We start from the raw sequence: 20,703 nt of genomic DNA, 5'->3' as shown, positions 1-20,703 counted from the left end.
ACCCACACCTATCATATCACTTCTGAAGACATGGATTAAACCACTGGAGTCTTATGGATTACTTTTATGCTGCATTTATGTGCTTTATGGAGCTTCAAAGTTCTGGTCACCATTCACTTGCATTGTATGGACCTACAGAGCTGAAATATTCTTCTAAAAATCTTAATTTGTGTACCGCAGAAGAAAGAAAGTCAAACACATCTGAGGTATGAGGGTGAGTAAATGATGAGAGAATTTTCATTTTTGGGTGAACTGTCCCTTTAAGCGAGCTGTATTCGCTGGTCATGTGATCCAAAGATGGCAGCCCTCATGTGTGGACCCTCTCCATGTAGAATAAAAGAGCTTTTATAAGGTTACTGATGTGACTGGAGTCTTTTACTGACAAACTGGACATCACTTTAGCTTGCAAGCAAATGTTACTCTACACAACACGCGATATCTGGCTCATTACATATCTCAGTACAGTGAAAAACTAGAAAAATATTTATTCACAAAAGAGATTGCCATGATTTTTCCATGACTTTTAAAATTGAATTACTTTCCATGTCTTTTCCAGGCCTAAAAATGTAAATGTTTAATTCCCCTGATATTTCCAGGTTTTCCATGACTGTGGGAACTCTAGATTTAATACTTTATAACATTATTATATGTGCATCATATATAATTTTATATTTGTACAGGTGATACTCACTGTACCTGTCTCATCTCTTTATAACTGTGGTGTTTAAAGTCCAGGATATCTGTGGTGGTGATCTCATTTCGTCTCCTGTAATAATTGTTTGGATCTGTAAGAAACATTTAAAAATAATGAAAAAAGCAAAATGTTCAGTCTGCAGTTGACAAAGTTCTGCTGATTCTTTCTGTTTGTGAATCAAAGCAACGTGTGTTTGTGAGTGTCGAGGCGCTCCCCGCGGGTCACAGCATTCACACCTGGCATCGGGCAGCCGAGGATCTCCAAGCGCATACAGATGCTGCCGCCGGGGTACCAGGATCGAGGATTGATGCGGATGTAACGTGCCACCACGGGTTCTGGGAAAGTGTTCAGGACGGGAATTTCCTTCTCTTGATTTCCAGGGAAAATCTACTGAGACGAGCAGAAATATTCTTATCGTCAGGTCATTTCTATCACTGTGTTTATGAATGGCATCTGCCACTGTACATGAGCAATGCACTTTACTGTAAATATATAATCAAACTGATAGTGCAGTTTCTCTCATGAGTGAAACACGGACTGTGTTTTGTGTCTCACCAGATCTCTGGAGCCGTTCTTAAGGGTCATCCAGCTGTGAGAATCATTACTAAACAGAACTTTATATGAGCTCACCCAATCACTCCTGAAACACACACATACACAAGAAATACAGACAGAGCTAAATAGTCTGGTTGTATCTTACACACACACACTACACAACCTCCCTTCAACTGGGACTCAAGACACATGTGATATCTTTATTACATTTTTGTGAACATTTAGAAAGGATTTCAATTCCCCTCAATTCATTTCAGGTGTAAAGATCTAAAGACTGTGAGCTGCAGTTACTAATGAGGGAAATGAGTTTATTTGATTCCATCACCCTTCACACGAGATGATAAATGACTGTTATTGTCTGTGTGAACTCACGACCAGAGAGAGCTCCGCCCCTGAGTGATGACACCTGTGAATCTGGTGAGTCTGCGAGCGTCCACCTCAAACCACTGCAGCGGGTCATTCCTACCGGCACACCAGCCGCCGTCATACAGATCATCTTCAAACAAACCCCCCTATAGACAAACAAACAAACACCATTAAACAAATCACCATACAAACAAACAGCATTAAAGATAAACAAACCACCCTACAGACAAACATTAAACAAACAAATAGCCTACAGACAAACAAACATTAAACAAATCACTGTATGCAAACAAACAACATTAAAGACAAACAAGCCATCCTACAGACAAACAAACAAACCCACCTACAGACAAAGACAACATTAAAACAAAGGGACTCTGTTTACTTTTTTTTTTTGAAGTTTTCACAAACACAAAAGCTTTTGTTCTAAAATATCTGCAAAACACAGTTTGAATGGAGTCTGTAAGTGGTTCAGACTTAATTACAGAAGTTTATTAAAACAGAATGTTTGAGGAATCAAAAGTGTTACATTGTAATTTCCTTCAGATGTGTCTGAGTGAGTGAAATGAACTGAATCACTCTGGAGATCATTTGAACTTTTTGTTGAATCTGATCATGGAAAAAGGAATGAATTTTTGCAGGAGACAGATGCCAACACAGAGACACACACACACACATACACACACACGCAGAGAGAGAGAGAGAGAGAGAGAGAGAGAGAGACACACAGAGACATACACACACACACACACACACAAACACATAAACACAGACACACACACATAAACACAGCGACACACACACACACACACACAAACACATAAACACAGACACACACACAGAGAGAGAGAGACACACACACACAAACACATACACACACAGAGAGAGAGAGACACACAAAGACATACACACACAAACACATACACACAAACACACAGAGAGAGAGAGAGAGACACACAGAGACATACACACACACACACACACACACACAAACACAGACACACAGACACACACAACAAACACATAAACACAGTGACACACACACACACACACACAAACACATAAACACAGACACACACACAAACACACATACACACACACGCAGAGAGAGAGAGAGAGAGAGAGAGAGAGAGAGAGAGAGAGAGAGACACAGAGACATATACACACACACACAAACACATACACACAAACACACAGAGAGAGAGAGACACACAGAGACATACACACACACACACACACACAAACACAGACACACAGACACACACAACAAACACATAAACACAGTGACACACACACACACACACACACACAAACACATAAACACAGACACACACACAAACACACATACACACACACGCAGAGAGAGAGAGAGAGAGAGAGAGAGAGAGAGAGAGACACACAGAGACATATACACACACACACACACAAACACATAAACACAGACACACAGACACACACACACAAACACATAAACACAGCGACACACACACACACAAAAACACAAACACAGACACACACACAGAGAGAGAGAGACACACACACAGAGACATACACACTCACACACACAAACACATACACACACAGAGAGAGAGAGACACACACACAGAGACATACACACTCACACACACAAACACATACACACACACAGAGAGAGAGAGACACACACACACACACACACAAACACATACACACACAGAGAGAGAGAGACACACAGAGACATACACTCACAAACACATACACACAAACACACAGAGAGAGAGAGAGACACACACAGAGACATACACACTCACACACACAAACACATAAACACATACACACAAACACACAGACACACACACACACACACACATAAACACATACACAAACACACAGAGAGAGACACACACACACAAACACACAGAGAGAGAGAGAGACACACAGAGACATACACACTCACACACACAAACACATAAACACATACACAAACACACAGAGAGAGACACACACACACACACAAACACATAAACACATACACACAAACACACAGACACACACACACACACATAAACACATACACAAACACACAGAGAGAGACACACACACACACACACACACAGAGAGAGATAGAGACACACACACAGATACATACACACACACACACACACAAACACAAACACAGAACACAGAGAGAGAGAGAGACACAGAGACATACACAAACACATACACACAAACACACAGACACACACACACAAAGACATACACACACAGAGAGAGACACACACACACACACTCACACATAAACAAACACACAGACACACACACAAACACATAAACACAAACACACACAGAGATACACACATACACACACACAGATACGCACACACAAACACACAGAGACACACACACTTACACACAGAGACACACACACACACACATTCAGAGACTCACACACTCTCACACACAGACACACTCACACACACACACACACACACAGACACATACACACTCACACACTCTCACACACAAAGACACACATGCACAAAGACACACATGCACAAAGTCACACCCACACACTTTCCATGGCATTAGACTCCAGTTCTGCTTTTGTCATAAAAGCAGCACAGAAGAGCTGACAGATTCTCACACACCTTCACAAACATCTGTCGCTGTGTGACAAAATGAGATATTTAGCAGAATCTTTATGCTGCTCTTTTCCATACACTGAAACCAGGGGTTGTCGAGCTTCTGGAATCACCATAAAGGTATCATAACAGTAGTCCATATGAACATATTTGTGTTCCACAGAAGAAAGAAAGTCATACGGGTTTAGAAAGACTCTTGGGTGAACTATTCCTTTAATGCTCATTCATTCCAAAAACCTTTGAGGTTTTATGGATCAGATTGAACCCTTAATAAATAACGATCTTGACCCAAAACCAGCAGCATAAAGCGCTCTGTCTGTCTCTCAGAAACTGGGTCACATTTGAAGAGTGTTTCCAATCCATTATTCCTGCTTAAGTTTGTCATTCATGAACCACAGTGGAACATTAAGAACAAATTCTGTTTTGAATGAATCCAGTTTGAAATAAACTGCTAATAAGAGCAACCTAGACCAGTGTGAATTTCCATGCTGGTTTAGACTGGTTCAGTGCTAGTTAAGCTAGAAGAAGCCTGCTGACCAGTAATGTTGCTCTAAGGGAAAATCTGGACGCAAACCAAGTTCAGACAGTCATTGATGATACTGCGATCTCACCTGGATGTTGAGTCGACCCCTGTGAGGTCCCAGACCGTAGTGTTTCATGGTGGATGCGTGAAGCTGGAAATCATCGATCTTAACAGTCTCCAAACCCAGAGGAGGACAATCTGAGAAGAAGACATTAAACTGACTCTGGAATACAGTGTTTTACTAGCGACCTGTACATTAGTACTCTTGTGAATACAGATGAACACATTCAGATGTGCAAGGGATTTGAGATGTCTCGTGTTTATCACTATTGTCAAGCTAACGTGACTTCTGAGTGTGTTGTCAATATGGTGGTGTAGATAACAAGTGCTTATGTTGATCAGATGATATCAGACACATAATACATTTACAAGCACATGTGAAAGCCGCCCAAATCAAAGAGGAAAAATTCTGATCTCAAGTGTGTTTTTTCTTTTTCCATGTGACAAGATTTAATCCAGATATCTGTGGGAAAAAATCATCTGACAGTGTAAATGCGGCTCTGAAAGTGTCCAGACAATCATCTGATGAGAAGATCAATCAATTCTGTGAAAACATCAAACACATGAATGTGGGGGGGTCTGGGTATCTCAGCGAGTATTGACGCTCACTATCACACCTGGAGTCACGAGTTCGAATCCAGGGTGTTCTGAGTGACTCCAGCCAGGTCTCCTAAGCAACCAAATTGTCCCGGTTGCTAGGGAGGGTAGAGTCACATGGGGTAACCTCCTCGTGGTCGTGATTAGTGGTTCTCGCTCTCAGTGGGGTGTGTGGTGAGTTGTGTGTGGATGCTGCAGAGAATAGCGTGAAGCCTCCACATGCTCTACATCTCCACGGTAATGCGCTCAACAAGCCACATGATAAGATGCGCGGATTGACGGTCTCAGACGCGGCAACTGAGATTCGTCCTCCGTCACCCGGATTGAGGCGAGTCACTACACCACCACGAGGACTTAGAGTGCATTGGGAATTGGGCATTCCAAATTGGGGAGAAAAAAAAAAAGACTATGACACTTTTAACCTAATTTTACACCTCATCCACTGAAAATTCTTTCATAACCGAAAGAAATAAAGCAAACAAATACTGGTAAATTTACTTGATCATTTTATTTCATTTTTCTTAATTAATTCACTTTAACTTTCACCTTGTATGACCCCATGTACACATGCATGGATGTTGTATTTTTGCTTCGCTATATACAACGCATAATTTCATTTAATTTAAACGGACTGATCTCAGTTCAGGAGACTCTGTGCTGTCAGTAAAGGGATAAACTTTCAACATACGGAGTCATGTGACCAAACAACATGGTGCTGATCTCAGCGGAGTTTGTCTTTGGGAGAAACAGCAACAAAGCTACATCTGGTAAGAAACTGAATTAAGTTTTTACACTGAAACCTGTTTGAGTCAAAAGATTAGAGTCTCTAGTTTCATCCAATATGCTATTTTTTAAATTTGAGCAATTTATCACAAAACGCCACGCTGTTAAACACAATGACCACGTACGTGGACTGTATGTTCAGTTTCAGTTAAAATATCCGATAATTTACTGTGCATTACATTGAGAATTAATGGATGCATACAAAAACTGATAAATGTTGTTTTCAGAGGCTTTATATGGAGTTAGGATGAAAATAAGGTGCATTTGAAACTGTTCTGAGACCAGTGCAGACAGACAGCACACTGGAGGTTAAGTCATTCACTAAATAGGGAGCAAGGGAGCATCCTATAGCTCTCTATGCAGTTAAGTGCATTCACTCCTAAAATCTGATCAAAAGTTCAGTTTCAGGCTGCAGATGATGTTTGGATCACTCAACATGTTTGATGGACATGTGACAATGATAATCAGTACATAGATTCAGAATTTATAATGTATCATTTTATTTTAACATGATTGACAGTGATTGGATGATGCTGGACATTACTTTGAATCTGAATTAATTATGATAATTTCTGATGTAATGTCTGTAATGTCATGAATAATCAACACTCCTGGAAACATCATAAATCAGACTTTCTATAGCTTAGTGTTATTTATAATCTCACAACTTAGTCCCGCTGTCCACATATGAGGACATACATTTTTAGGAGAAAAAAAGAAAATTTTATTTGTTTGTTTATTAGATGCTACTAGTTATAAATCAAAGAGGGAAATGTAAAACTCACACTCGGGTCTCAGGAGGTTAAATGAAAATACATTCCACCTCTGCTGATATTATAGTAGTGAAATTATTTAAAATAATCTAAATTGTCATAAAAGAAAAATATATTAATTTTTTTATTTTTTTAAAGTGAGATAATATTTTCTCCAGTATATTAAATCATTTATGAGGGTGCATGAAAAGGTAAAGGATGTTATGAATGACAATATTTCTGCTCTGAATGAAGAATAAATCAATAAATTCTGTAGTTTAATAAAAGAAGAAATAAAAGTTAATGATGTGTTCAGATATGATTAATAAGGATTCATTTTTCTTTCTGTCAGCACATAAATTACCCAGAAGACTCGCTGGCGTCTGGATTTCACTATGAGCTGAAAAAACTCTGAATCAGCACTTTAAATAAAACACTGTTCATTTCTCAAGTCTGTGTGATGATGAAGTTGATAAGATTCATCAGTGCTTCAGTAAATAACAGCATCAGTGCCAAACACAACAGCTCATGAATCTGTCTGAAACAAACTTTAACTGCATGACACCAGAAGAGAAACACATGAGTTTATCAAATGTATTAATCATAAATCGAATGCTGAAGTTACTGTCAGCTGATGTTTTATTATATTGTGTCACAAAATATTGAAGAATATTCAAATCCTCCACGACTGCTTCATTTCAATGTGTCCGCCAAGAAACATATTTACAGAGAAATCCCAAATCCACCCAGCCTGGGGGTCACTGTGCACCGCGGTAACGGACAGTAAAACAGTGTAAATGATGAGATCACACACTCAAACTAAAGGATTTTTGCTGCTTTTTCAATTTACTTAATAAAATTAAGTAAAGTAACACAATTCTAGAACATTTATTCACAGCTTAATTTCATTGCATTTTTTTGTAAATTTGTATAATGGAAGTTTACTTGTTTTTGTGTTGTTAATGTAGCACTGATGAACTCAGCAGGGGATTTCGAGTTCACAGTATGATGTGTATTGGACTGAACAGAACCAGTGTTGAAATGGTTCTGTGAGTGGTGGTGGTGTAGTGGGTTAAAGCAAGTAACTGGTACATAATTGCCAGTTTGATCCCCATAGTCACCACCATTGTGTCCTTGAGCAAGACACTTAACTCCAGATTGCTCCAGGGGGATTGTCCCTGTAATAAGTGCACTGCAAGTCACTTTGGATAAAAGCGTCTGCCAAATGTGAAATGAAGTGTTATTTTATTTGTCTTTGAGAACAGCGGGAGATTTATAAATGTTTAATTTTCTCAAGTAGGTATTGCTGCAGCCTGGAGATCTCCAAAAGAGGGCAGGGAAAGTCCAGAAGGGGGGGGGGGTTCAACTCCAAAAGCAGATGGCACTTCCACTCAGAGTTAGGGTTAGGGTAAAGGTTAGGTTGGGGGCTTTGTATGTCTTTGATGGTGGTTTGAAGCTTCCACCCTTTTTTGGAGCTCAGTCTGCAGCTATATCCTGCTCCAGTACTGGAGTTTTGGGGGTTACTATTATGATGAAGATTAGCGCTTGTGCCCACTTTGAGGAAGGACTTTCACTTTAAAGTGATACTTGATTCAAGTACTGCTTAACTCTATATGTAGTTCCTATTAAATTCACAGTGCAAAACGTTCACTGTCCTGGCATATACTTAAGCAATCCACCCTTCTTCCTGATCATGGAAGTGTTTCACGACTCAACTGTTTTCAATTTCCGGTCTCCAGTATTTTCACCGAATCGGCTTATATACTTAGCGGGTAAAGTATTACATTAGTAGAAAACATGTGGCTCTATGTATAGTACTAGAGTCTGAAATTCATTTTTACTCAGAATAACACTTAAATAGTAGTTTTTCTCCATCTGGATCATTCGTTTCAGTTAGTTTTAACAGAACCCTTCTACATAGGGGAGCCTACAAGGTTAGCATAAAACAGCGTAGCATGGCGGTCCCGTAGACATTCTATGGCGGTACACTGGCGAGGAGATAAGAGGCCGTTCTTTTTGAATGGATGTCTATGGAGGAAATGCTTCAGTGTGCTGAATAAACTGCTTTTGTGAGGAAACAGCTCATTATTTAATGAATTGACCGCCGGTTCGCCAATCTTCAACATGTTATACACTAAACAATGCTTTTAGAATATGTGTGGAGTTTACTACAGTAAAATTGCTGTTTTATAAGAGAAATAACAGACTATTTTGCAACAGGTAGGTGTCAGTTTACAGCTCTCCCCATTCGTTTGTATGGTATCCACAAACGGTGACTTAGAGTCGTAACACGCTAGTTGACCGTTACGCTCTCCTATGATAGAGCCGCGGAGGTTATTATCTCTGTATAGAAGATCTCTGGTTTTACATTGCGTCTTGAGACCAGAAACAGAAAACAGGCAATTAGAATCATTATGGCGCCACCTATTGATTGGTCAAATGGTGCCATCTAGCCATCCGGGTATTGCGAATCATGTTTCCTGGTTCTCGTATCACTGTGTGATCTCTACAAGTAAGCTAATAAAATAATCTAAACTCAAATCAATGTTTCATGTGCATTTATTAATTAAGTAGTCTTGTAATAAGCAGGATAATGAGCACTCAGACGGTCATTATTTACTAAATAAACACCAACAGAACTCTGACACAAACAGGAGCTGGATTTGAGCAGTTCAGCCATTTCTTTCTTCTACATCATTTTAATGCAAATCTATATTTTATTTCCATGTATTTATTTATTTGGATAGTAGCTGTGTGATAAGCGGGATAATGTACAGTCAGCCGGTTGTTATCGCACAGTAAACCCCTCCAGGGTGATACAAGAGTCTCCACTCAGTGGAGTTGGACCAACATAGGAAAATGTGTTAAATAAACCTTAGTAAATCAAGTTTGATGAACTTAAAACTGCTATAGTACATTCATTTGACCTAATCCAACGAAATGAAGTTGGCTCGATGAATCTTACCTGAATGTAAGACATTAAATTACATGTAAAATCTTTCTATAATTCAATTAAGCAATGGTAATGATTTTGATTCCCCACATCATGAACCAATGACTTTCCCAGTGATTTCGGTGTGAAGGATTTTTAAAAATCACTCACAGTCTCTAGCAGATGAGACATTTTACAGCTGAGCATAACTGGATAAATGAATATAGAAATGTCAATGACTTTTGAGTATTTTAACAGTAATAAACCCACTGACTCATGTTAGTTTCTGTTGGAATGAGAGTCTGTTTATATCTCTGAGGACATCCGCATCTGGACACGCAGCTGAATCTGAAATCATTACAACAAACCGACAATCATGTGCAGCTATAAACGACCCTCATGAGGTCAGTGAGAATCCTTTAATGACACATCAGGATCTCGCTTTGGACTCAAACAAACACGGCTGTTATTCTTCTACTGTTAGCAAACCAAAATCACCGGAGTTCTGTTGAATCACACAAGTGATGATGTCATCACTGCTGCTCAGACAGGAAGTCATCAAACGTGTCTCTGAGACCACGTTTACTTACGGTATTACGATGTGTGTCCTGTGAGCACTTGTGTTGGGATTTCAAGAGGAGATTTAGACGGTTATTTCCTTTTAAAGCTGCACGTAAACAGCAAACTGTTATTTTAGCGCAGTGGTTGATTGACAGGTGAGGGGTTGTGCTTCACTGCTGTCCGGGATGCATTCAGGACAGACTGCGTTTCACACCTCAAATGCGATCTGGTCACATGTGTTTTTGACTACATCCGTATGTGGTTTTTGTGATCCGATCACAAAATATTTTAGACCAGCATTTAGCATCTTATTACCAGGTGTAGACTGTCTGGAGTGTTTACTTTTATTTAATACTTATTTCTGTTTTTTCTGCACACATGCTTCAGTTTTCTTGGGTTGTTCCGTGTCAACTCAACCAGAGGTTCCCAGCTCAAAATTTAGATTTTGATCATTTATTTTCTGGTGAAAGGAATACATAAATGAAGATGAAAGCCAAAACATTAAATAGGGGCAGCTGTGGCTCAGGTGGTAGAGCAGGTTGGCCACTAATCGCAGGGTTAGCAGTTCAATTCCTGGCCCACATAACTCCACATGTCAAAGTGTCCTTGGGCAAGACACTGAACCCAAAGTTGCTCCCAATGGCAGGCTAACACCTTGCATGGCAGCTCTGCTGTCATTGGTGTGTATGAATGGGTGAATGAGTCACAGTGTAAAGTGCTTTGGAACTGCTAAGGGTTAAAAAAGGCACTATATAAGTGCAGACCATTTACCATTAAATGCCATGGATGAATATTTACTGAGTAATCCACTATTTGGTAGAAGGAGGTCAAAATGGCAATTTTCACCTATGATTTTGGAGCAAAACCACAGATCAAAAAAATAACCTTAGAAAGGTGTCAGCATCATGATTTTATTTTTACACAGAGATTGGTAGGTCTGTAACTTAAATCAGTTGACTTTAGCAATACTTGTTGCATTATACGCCAATGGTGACAGTTCAAAAATGGGGGAAAAACACTTTTCATGTTCTTTTTCCAAAGTTGGAGTGCCTGTAACTCCAGAAGTATTAAAGATATCTTAATATCCTTTTAGATTCTGCTTCAGAACAAACTTTCCTTTTTGCATTTCCATTTATAAGGCTCTGTATGGTTCATTCCCAGAGATATGGGGCTCTCAGTTTGGCTCCATGTGCAAATTGTTGAATTTTACCCATATTCAATGGTTGAAAACCAAATGCGGGTCACTTTGTATAAAGCTGATACTTATTGTGTTTAAAGAAGAATGTCTGAAGAACAAATAATGCTGAAACTAGAAATGTACCTTCATTTATTCAACGACCATTTCAGTGTATTTGTGGCGCTCAGACATTGTTAAAAAAAATGGTATGTTCTATGCAATTGTTTTGATAGAGGGAAACAAGATACAGTTCTAGTTTCAACATTAACTGTTCTTCAGACATTCATCTTTAAATACAATAAGTATCAGCTTTATACAAAGTGACCCACATTTGGTTTTTGACCAATGAAAATGTGTACAATTTAACAATTTGCACATGGAGTCACATTGAGAGCCCCATATCTCTGGGATTGAACCATAGAGGGGCTTTAAAATGAAGATACAAAAATAAATGTTTGTTCTGAAGCAGAATCTAAAAGGATATTAAGATATCTTTAATACTTCTGGAGTTATAGACACTCCAACTTTGGAAAAAGAACATGAAAAGTGTTTTTCCCCCATTTTTGAACTGTCACCATTGGCGTATAATGCAACAAGGATTGCTGAAGTCAACTGATTTAAGTTACAGACCTACCAATCTCTGTGTAAAAATAAAATCATGATGCTGACACCTTTCTAAGGTTATTGTTTTGATCTGTGGTTTTGCTCCAAAATCATAGGTGAAAATTGCCATTTTTACCCCCTTCTACAAAGTAGTGGATTACTCGGTAAATATTCATCCATGGCATTTCATATTTTGGCTTTCATCTTCATTTATGTATTTCTTTCACCAGGAAAAAAATGATCAAAATCTACATTTTGAGCTGGGAACCTCTGGTTGAGATTCTCTTACAGTCTTCATCAGTATTTCTTTACACTTATATTGGCTTCATCAAGTTCAATAGTTCAACTCTACTCTGTTCTGGGAACATAATCACAGATTTTTTTCTTTGCACTATTGAAGGTCTCTTAATATCTGTGGCAGTTACGGCTCTGGTACTTTGAGTCAGAGGTGGAAAATGTAATTTCTTGAAAGTGCAGCAGTAATAAGCTTTATATAAAAGTGTCTACCAAATGCATAAATGTAAATGTAAGTGAGTATTGTAAATCCTGTTAATCTGATGACTGTACTAACATCCTCAGTGCCAAACGATAAACTAAAGTGACTTTACACAGATCAATTTCAGTTCAATAATCAATAATTCAAAGAGCTAATTGACTCACTGTTTCTCTTAGAAACAAACAGAGCGTCTGCATTAGTGACCGTCTTCACTGCCGTCTTCTCACTTGCTTTATTTCCAGTTTTCACTGTGAATCAAACACAAACACACAGTAAAAGACCTTGTAGCATCTGATGTGTGCTGCTGTTCACGTATTTATCAGAGCAGTGGAGGCCTTCAGAATGATCTTAAGATCTTCAGCTGTTCAGAATAAATGTGAAGATCAGAAGATCTGCTGAACGCTTTCATGTGTGTGAGGTCACGTCAGGATAAACACACGGTCCATATGGAAACACTCTTGAATTCATCATGCTCAGATGTAAAACCATTCCAGTGATCAGATGCAGAATATTCCATAAGAAAAATAAAAAAAACTTTTGTTGTTGTCCTAACTTTGTAAACATGTAATTCTGGTTCTGTTCATTCTACCTCACTTTGAAAAGTCAAATTTTATTCCACTAGATGGAAGTAAGCATTAGAAATATATATATATATTTACATTTTATCGTCAATAGTCGAAACATATTTTTCTAATAATTTGTTTTGCATGCTTTTCCTTCTGGATGGCATATTTTGTTCTGGACATCTAAGATATAACATTGGATTATTCACACAAGCAAGCTCACAGACAAGTAAACAATGGCTCATTTTTTAGAAAACTTCCTAAAATAAAAGCAGATATAAAGTTTTTGTCTATTTGGGGCTTACAGCAGCAGTTATCAGTGCATAAAAGAGACGTTTGTATTTGATGATTTACAGAAATCATATTTCACTTTGTGATTCTTTTGAATATCTTTCGAACTGTGGTATTAGTGCAACAAAATAAACTATGCAGTCACATTCCTGAGAATGAGAGCTTTCATGTGATATATGACTTGTCCATTTATGTGCTATGTGAAGGACTTTTATTTTATATAAATATTTCTACCCCATTACCTCTAGGGGGCGCTAATTTTCAACGCGAATGTTTTGAGGCCTTATTTTGTTATTTTAAGTAACATAAATGCAGAAGAGACGTTTATCTCTGAAAAGTTCAGATTCTAATCTTTCAAATGATACCTCATATGTCTGACTTATGTATACTGAGACTTTAACGTTTTAAACGTAATCTTTTTTTGCGATGTAGCACATACTATAACTGGATTATTTACATCAGTTCTTTACAGATTTCTCTTTCTTTAAAAAAAACAGTGTTAATGCATTGTATCTTGCAATATTACTTTTTTGCTGTCATATTCTTGTCAATATGTTTTAATTCAAACCGTTTGATTACCACCATGAGGCGTCTTTTTCGTCTCGCCTTCGATATTAATTTAATTGACGAGATTAACATTGGCCACAGGGGGCGCTATAGTGTACATTAGCATAAACAGTCTTCTATTGGTCAGTTTTGTCTTTCTGGTCAACTACTGTCATCAGTTTAAAGAGAAAATTGCTGAGCCAGTCAGTTAAGGTTAATAACCGATACCTTAATAACCTAATTAATAATAGAGGTAGACCGATATATCGGTTTTACTGATTAATTGGTGCCGATAGTTGCTTTTTGGAACTATCGTTATCAGCAAAAATCTGTCGACAGATGCCAATCGGTTTTTTCCATAATTTTGTCATTTCAAAATAAGAGTCCCCAGTGTGTTTCAGGCTTGTTTATACTTAAAAGTTCTGCATTATTACCAAATTCTTTTCTGGTTATTTTTGGGATTTTAGTTGAACAATACATTTCATCTGGGATTTTATTCATTTTGGACTCTTTGTCTGTGCCCGCCATAATAAAGAAAGAATAAAACATTTATTTTTACATTCTATAAATCAATTTCAAAAACTATCAGCCGATTATACGGTTCTCAGCACCTTAGTTATCGTATCGGCAAAATCCACTATCGGTCAACCTCTAATTAATAACACATCTGGTTTAATGACAGAGACATTTGAATGAAACAGTATCACCCCCTTGAGTCCTGAGGTTTGATATCACCACAGTAATGCAAGAATATCTGTTCGACAGGGTCAAACACTCACAATGTGTTCTCGTTTTTGTACTTCCATGGAGCGAATTTCTGGCATGTTCAGATGTTACCTGACACTGAATCAGATCCAGCTGTTTGTTTGGATGCAGTTAATCTGGTTTGGCTCTCCTTCCGAACGGCTCGTCCTGGTGTTTTACGGCCATCAGTCACGCTATCCTCTGTGGACGGGACACGGTGGTAATGCTCTCGACTCACAAGCTCCTGCATGTAATAATCCTCATCTTCAGCTGGATATCCAGAGCAGAACTCCAGGAGAATGAGCAGCAGAAGAACCCGGAGCACTGAGGAACATTTGGACATCATGAGGTACATCATCAGTGCTGGATCTGATCTCCTGATGCTTCAGGACAAATTCACTTGATCTGTCGTCCTCTCTGGTTCTCCTATTGTCTCTGAAATCACTCAAGAGACACAGTGAGACATAAAGAGAGACAGACAGCTGGAAGAGTAGAGGAAGAAAAAGCAGGAAACACAGAGACAGCTGAGGATGGTCAGATCTTTTTACCCTCTGAAGTTTTTCAAAAAGAAACAATGAATCATGAAGTCTCGAGACAGGAGCTGCAGAGAGACAGACGGATCTGATCCAGAGTTCTCATTGATGTCTCGCTGTGACTCGTCCCACTCAGGCTGGGTGGAGCTTTCATCTTATGTCATTACCATACTGCATGACATCACTAAACCAAAGTGAGACACTCTGAGAGAGAAACAGAGATACACTGAGATTATGAATGAGAAATAAAGCAGAGTTTGTTGATTCAGTGTTTGAAGTTTGAAGTGTGTGTTGTTTTTGTCATTATGTTCTGATTCTGAGACCTGCCTGGACCTGGATACAATTAACACATTAGTGACGCTTTGTGTGTGTGTGTGTGTGTGTCAGAGCCCATCTCATCATAAGGCCAAAAAAAGTAGGAAAAAGTAATTAGTTAAAGCTACGAGCTACTAACAAAAAGCAGCTAACTTCATAAAAACTATTTAAAGAAGAAAATATATTTGATATATAACAATCAGATGATATTTAATTCAGTTGCGATTGCAGAATTCAATAATATCACCTGATAGGAATTAAAACTGACCATGGTTTTACTACAGTAATCAAGTGTGATATTTGTAGGAAAACCATAATAACCACAACATTAATAACGGTTACTACAATATTACTATAGTAATACCATAGTTCATTTCCATAAGGGTTAAACATATAAGGTTTTCATAAGTATTACAATGAACATATATGTATCCTTAAAATAATAATAAACTAGAAACGCTATATTTTACATAACTGAATCGAACTATAGTGATAAACAACAAGATAATTTTCACTTTAAAAAAAAAAGAAGCTAAAGTCCCTTTAAGGCTGTTCGGGGCACAAGTGAATCAGTAAATCATTTATACAGACAGGTTCATTACCATAAACTGTCTGAAAGAACCGATTCACTAAAATGAATCAGAGTTCCCAACGCTAAATAAAAGGGAATAATTTATTTTAACCGTTACATTTACATGAACTATCTGAAAGAACTGATTCGTTACAATGAATCAGAGTTCCCAACGCTAAATCTAAGGGAATAATTTATTTTAACCGTTACATTTACATGAACTATCTGAAAGAACTGATTCGTTACAATGAATCAGAGTTCCCAACGCTAAATATAAGGGAATCGTATATTTTAACCGGTTCATTTATATGAACTGTTCAAAAGAACTGATTCATTACAATGAATCAGAGTTCCCAACACTAAATATAAGTGAATCATTTATTTTAACCGGTTCATTTACATGAACTATCCAAAATAACTAATTCAGTTCAATGAATCAAAGTTCCCAACACTTAATATAAGGGAATTGTTTATTTTAACCGGTTCATTTAAATGAACTATCCGAAAGAACTGATTCAGTTCAATGAATCAAAGTTCCCAACGTTTAATATAAGGGAATCGTATATTTTAACCGGTTCATTTACATGAACTAGCCAGAATAACTAATTCATTTCAATGAATCAGAGTTCCCAATGCTAAATTTAAGGGAATCGTTTATTTTAACCGGTTCATTTACATGAACTATCCAAAATAACTGATTCAGTTCAATGAATCAAAGTTCCCAACGTTTAATATAAGGGAATCGTATATTTTAACCGGTTCATTTACATGAACTAGCCAGAATAACTAATTCATTTCAATGAATCAGAGTTCCCAATGCTAAATTTAAGGGAATCGTTTATTTTAACCGGTTCATTTACATGAACTATCCAAACGAACCGATTCAGTTCAATGAATCAAAGTTCCCAACGTTTAATATAAGGGAATCGTTTATTTTAACCGGTTCATTTACATGAACTATCCAAAATAACTAATTCAGTTCAATGAATCAGAGTTCCCAACGTTTAATATAAGGGAATCATTAATTTTAACCAGTTCATTTACATGAACTATCTGAAAGAACTGATTCGTTACAATGAATCAGAGTTCCCAACGCTTAATATAAGGGAATCGTTTATTTTAACCGGTTAATTTACATGAACAATCCGAAAGAACCGATTCATTACAATGAATCAGAGTTCCCAACACTAAATATAAGGGAATCGTTTATTTTAACCGGTTCATTTACATGAACTATCCGAAAGAATCGATTCAGTTCAATGAATCAGAGTTCCCAACACTAAATATAAGGGAATCGTTTATTTTAACCGGTTCATTTACATGAACAATCCGAAAGAACCGATTCATTACAATGAATCAGAGTTCCCAACACTAAATATAAGGGAATCGTTTATTTTAACCGGTTCATTTACATGAACTATCCGAAAGAACTGATTCGTTACAATGAATCAAAGTTCCCAACACTTAATATAAGTGAATCATTTATTTTAACCGGTTCATTTACATGAACTATCCAGAATAACTAATTCAGTTCAATGAATCAGAGTTCCCAACACTAAATATAAGTGAATCATTTATTTTAACCGGTTCATTTACATGAACTATCCAGAATAACTAATTCAGTTCAATGAATCAGAGTTCCCAACACTAAATATAAGGGAATCGTTTATTTTAACCAGTTCATTTACATGAACTATCCAAAATAACTAATTCAGTTCAATGAATCAGAGTTCCCAATGCTAAATTTAAGGGAATCGTTTATTTTAACCAGTTCATTTACATGAACTATCTGAAACAACTGATTCGTTACAATGAATCAGAGTTCCCAACGCTAAATATAAGGGAATCGTATATTTTAACCGGTTCATTTACATGAACTATCCAAAATAACTAATTCAGTTCAATGAATCAAAGTTCCCAACGCTAAATATAAGGGAATCGTATATTTTAACCGGTTCATTTACATGAACTATCCAAAATAACTAATTCAGTTCAATGAATCAAAGTTCCCAACACTAAATATAAGGGAATCGTTTATTTTAACCAGCTCATTTACATGAACTATCTGAAAGAACTGATTCGTTACAATGAATCAGGGTTCCCAACGCTAAATATAAGGGAATCGTTTATTTTAACCGGTTCATTTACATGAACTGTCCAAAATAACTAATTCAGTTCAATGAATCAGAGTTCCCAACGTTTAATATAAGGGAATCGTTTATTTTAACCAGTTCATTTACATGAACTATCTGAAAGAACTGATTCGTTACAATGAATCAGGGTTCCCAACGCTAAATATAAGGGAATCGTTTATTTTAACTGGTTCATTTACATGAACTGTCCAAAATAACTAATTCAGTTCAATGAATCAGAGTTCCCAACGTTTAATATAAGGGAATCGTTTATTTTAACCGGTTCATTTACATGAACTGTCCAAAATAACTAATTCAGTTCAATGAATCAGGGTTCCCAACGCTAAATATAAGGGAATCGTTTATTTTAACCGGTTCATTTACATGAACTGTCCAAAATAACTAATTCAGTTCAATGAATCAGAGTTCCCAACGTTTAATATAAGGGAATCGTTTATTTTAACTGGTTCATTTACATGAACTATCTGAAAGAACTGATTCGTTACAATGAATCAGGGTTCCCAACGCTAAATATAAGGGAATCGTTTATTTTAACCGGTTCATTTACATGAACTATCTGAAAGAACTGATTCGTTACAATGAATCAGAGTTCCCAACGCTAAATATAAGGGAATCGTATATTTTAACCGGTTAATTTATATGAACTGTTCAAAAGAACTGATTCATTACAATGAATCAGAGTTCCCAACACTAAATATAAGTGAATCATTTATTTTAACCAGTTCATTTACATGAACTATCTAAAATAACTAATTCAGTTCAATGAATCAAAGTTCCCAACGCTAAATATAAGGGAATCGTATATTTTAACCGGTTCATTTACATGAACTATCTGAAACAACTGATTCGTTACAATGAATCAGAGTTCCCAATGCTAAATATAAGGGAATCGTATATTTTAACCGGTTCATTTACATGAACTATCCAAAATAACTAATTCAGTTCAATGAATCAAAGTTCCCAACGCTAAATATAAGGGAATCGTATATTTTAACTGGTTCATTTACATGAACTATCTGAAACAACTGATTCGTTACAATGAATCAGAGTTCCCAACGCTAAATATAAGGGAATCGTATATTTTAACCGGTTCATTTACATGAACTATCCAAAATAACTAATTCAGTTCAATGAATCAAAGTTCCCAACGCTAAATATAAGGGAATCGTTTATTTTAACTGGTTCATTTACATGAACTGTCCAAAATAACTAATTCAGTTCAATGAATCAGAGTTCCCAACGTTTAATATAAGGGAATCGTTTATTTTAACCAGTTCATTTACATGAACTATCTGAAAGAACTGATTCGTTACAATGAATCAGGGTTCCCAACGCTAAATATAAGGGAATCGTTTATTTTAACCGGTTAATTTATATGAACTGTTCAAAAGAACTGATTCGTTACAATGAATCAGAGTTCCCAACGCTAAATATAAGTGAATCATTTATTTTAACCAGTTCATTTACATGAACTATCCAAAATAACTAATTCAGTTCAATGAATCAGGGTTCCCAACGCTAAATATAAGGGAATCGTATATTTTAACTGGTTCATTTACATGAACTATCCGAAAGAATCGATTCAGTTCAATGAATCAGAGTTCCCAACACTAAATATAAGGGAATCGTATATTTTAACTGGTTCATTTACATGAACTATCCGAAAGAATCGATTCAGTTCAATGAATCAAAGTTCCCAACACTTAATATAAGGGAATCGTATATTTTAACTGGTTCATTTACATGAACTATCCGAAAGAATCGATTCAGTTCAATGAATCAAAGTTCCCAACACTTAATATAAGGGAATCGTATATTTTAACTGGTTCATTTAAATGAACTATCCGAAAGAATCGATTCAGTTCAATGAATCAAAGTTCCCAACACTTAATATAAGGGAATCGTATATTTTAACCGGTTCATTTACATGAACTATCCAAAATAACTAATTCAGTTCAATGAATCAGGGTTCCCAACGCTAAATATAAGGGAATCGTATATTTTAACTGGTTCATTTACATGAACTATCCGAAAGAATCGATTCAGTTCAATGAATAGTTTTTCCCAGCGCTACATGAGAGAGAGGACAGTTTAAGTGAGTGTGTTTGTTTACTCCCTCGACTCCATTGATGCGTTCACAATATAACGACACTAATGAAGTGTATTGTTACATTGCAAAAGAGATGATGGATATTTGAATGATTAGAACAACTTTGTTATAAAATGAACGCAGCTTTTCTGAAATCCATCACACATTCTTACACAAT

At 36.9% G+C, this 20,703-nt stretch overlaps 1 protein-coding gene across 3 annotated transcripts in view; it reads right to left on the bottom strand.

Annotated features, from left to right (window-relative positions):
• The window catches only part of cpxm2 (carboxypeptidase X (M14 family), member 2), a 31,982-nt gene that overhangs the window by 6,078 nt on the left and 5,201 nt on the right, over positions 1-20,703 (bottom strand). For 2 of the 3 annotated variants that reach the window (XM_051667890.1, XM_051667891.1), the window contains exons 3-9: positions 14,958-15,601; positions 12,885-12,968; positions 4,848-4,957; positions 1,622-1,761; positions 1,250-1,334; positions 931-1,081; positions 697-785 (exon numbers count right to left, since the gene is read on the bottom strand). In XM_051667890.1, coding sequence (XP_051523850.1) covers positions 697-785; positions 931-1,081; positions 1,250-1,334; positions 1,622-1,761; positions 4,848-4,957; positions 12,885-12,968; positions 14,958-15,222 — 924 coding nt within the window. In that variant the 5' untranslated portion in view covers positions 15,223-15,601. Of the gene's footprint in view, positions 1-696; positions 786-930; positions 1,082-1,249; positions 1,335-1,621; positions 1,762-4,847; positions 4,977-12,884; positions 12,969-14,957; positions 15,602-20,703 lie in introns of all 3 variants that reach the window. The other variant, XM_051667892.1, reaches the window with a different exon arrangement.

Source organism: Myxocyprinus asiaticus, chromosome 32 (genome assembly GCF_019703515.2).
Source record: "Myxocyprinus asiaticus isolate MX2 ecotype Aquarium Trade chromosome 32, UBuf_Myxa_2, whole genome shotgun sequence".
Lineage (NCBI taxonomy): Eukaryota > Metazoa > Chordata > Actinopteri > Cypriniformes > Catostomidae > Myxocyprinus > Myxocyprinus asiaticus.
The sequence above is the reverse complement of the archived record's forward strand: the minus strand, read 5'-3'. Positions and strand labels throughout refer to the sequence as shown.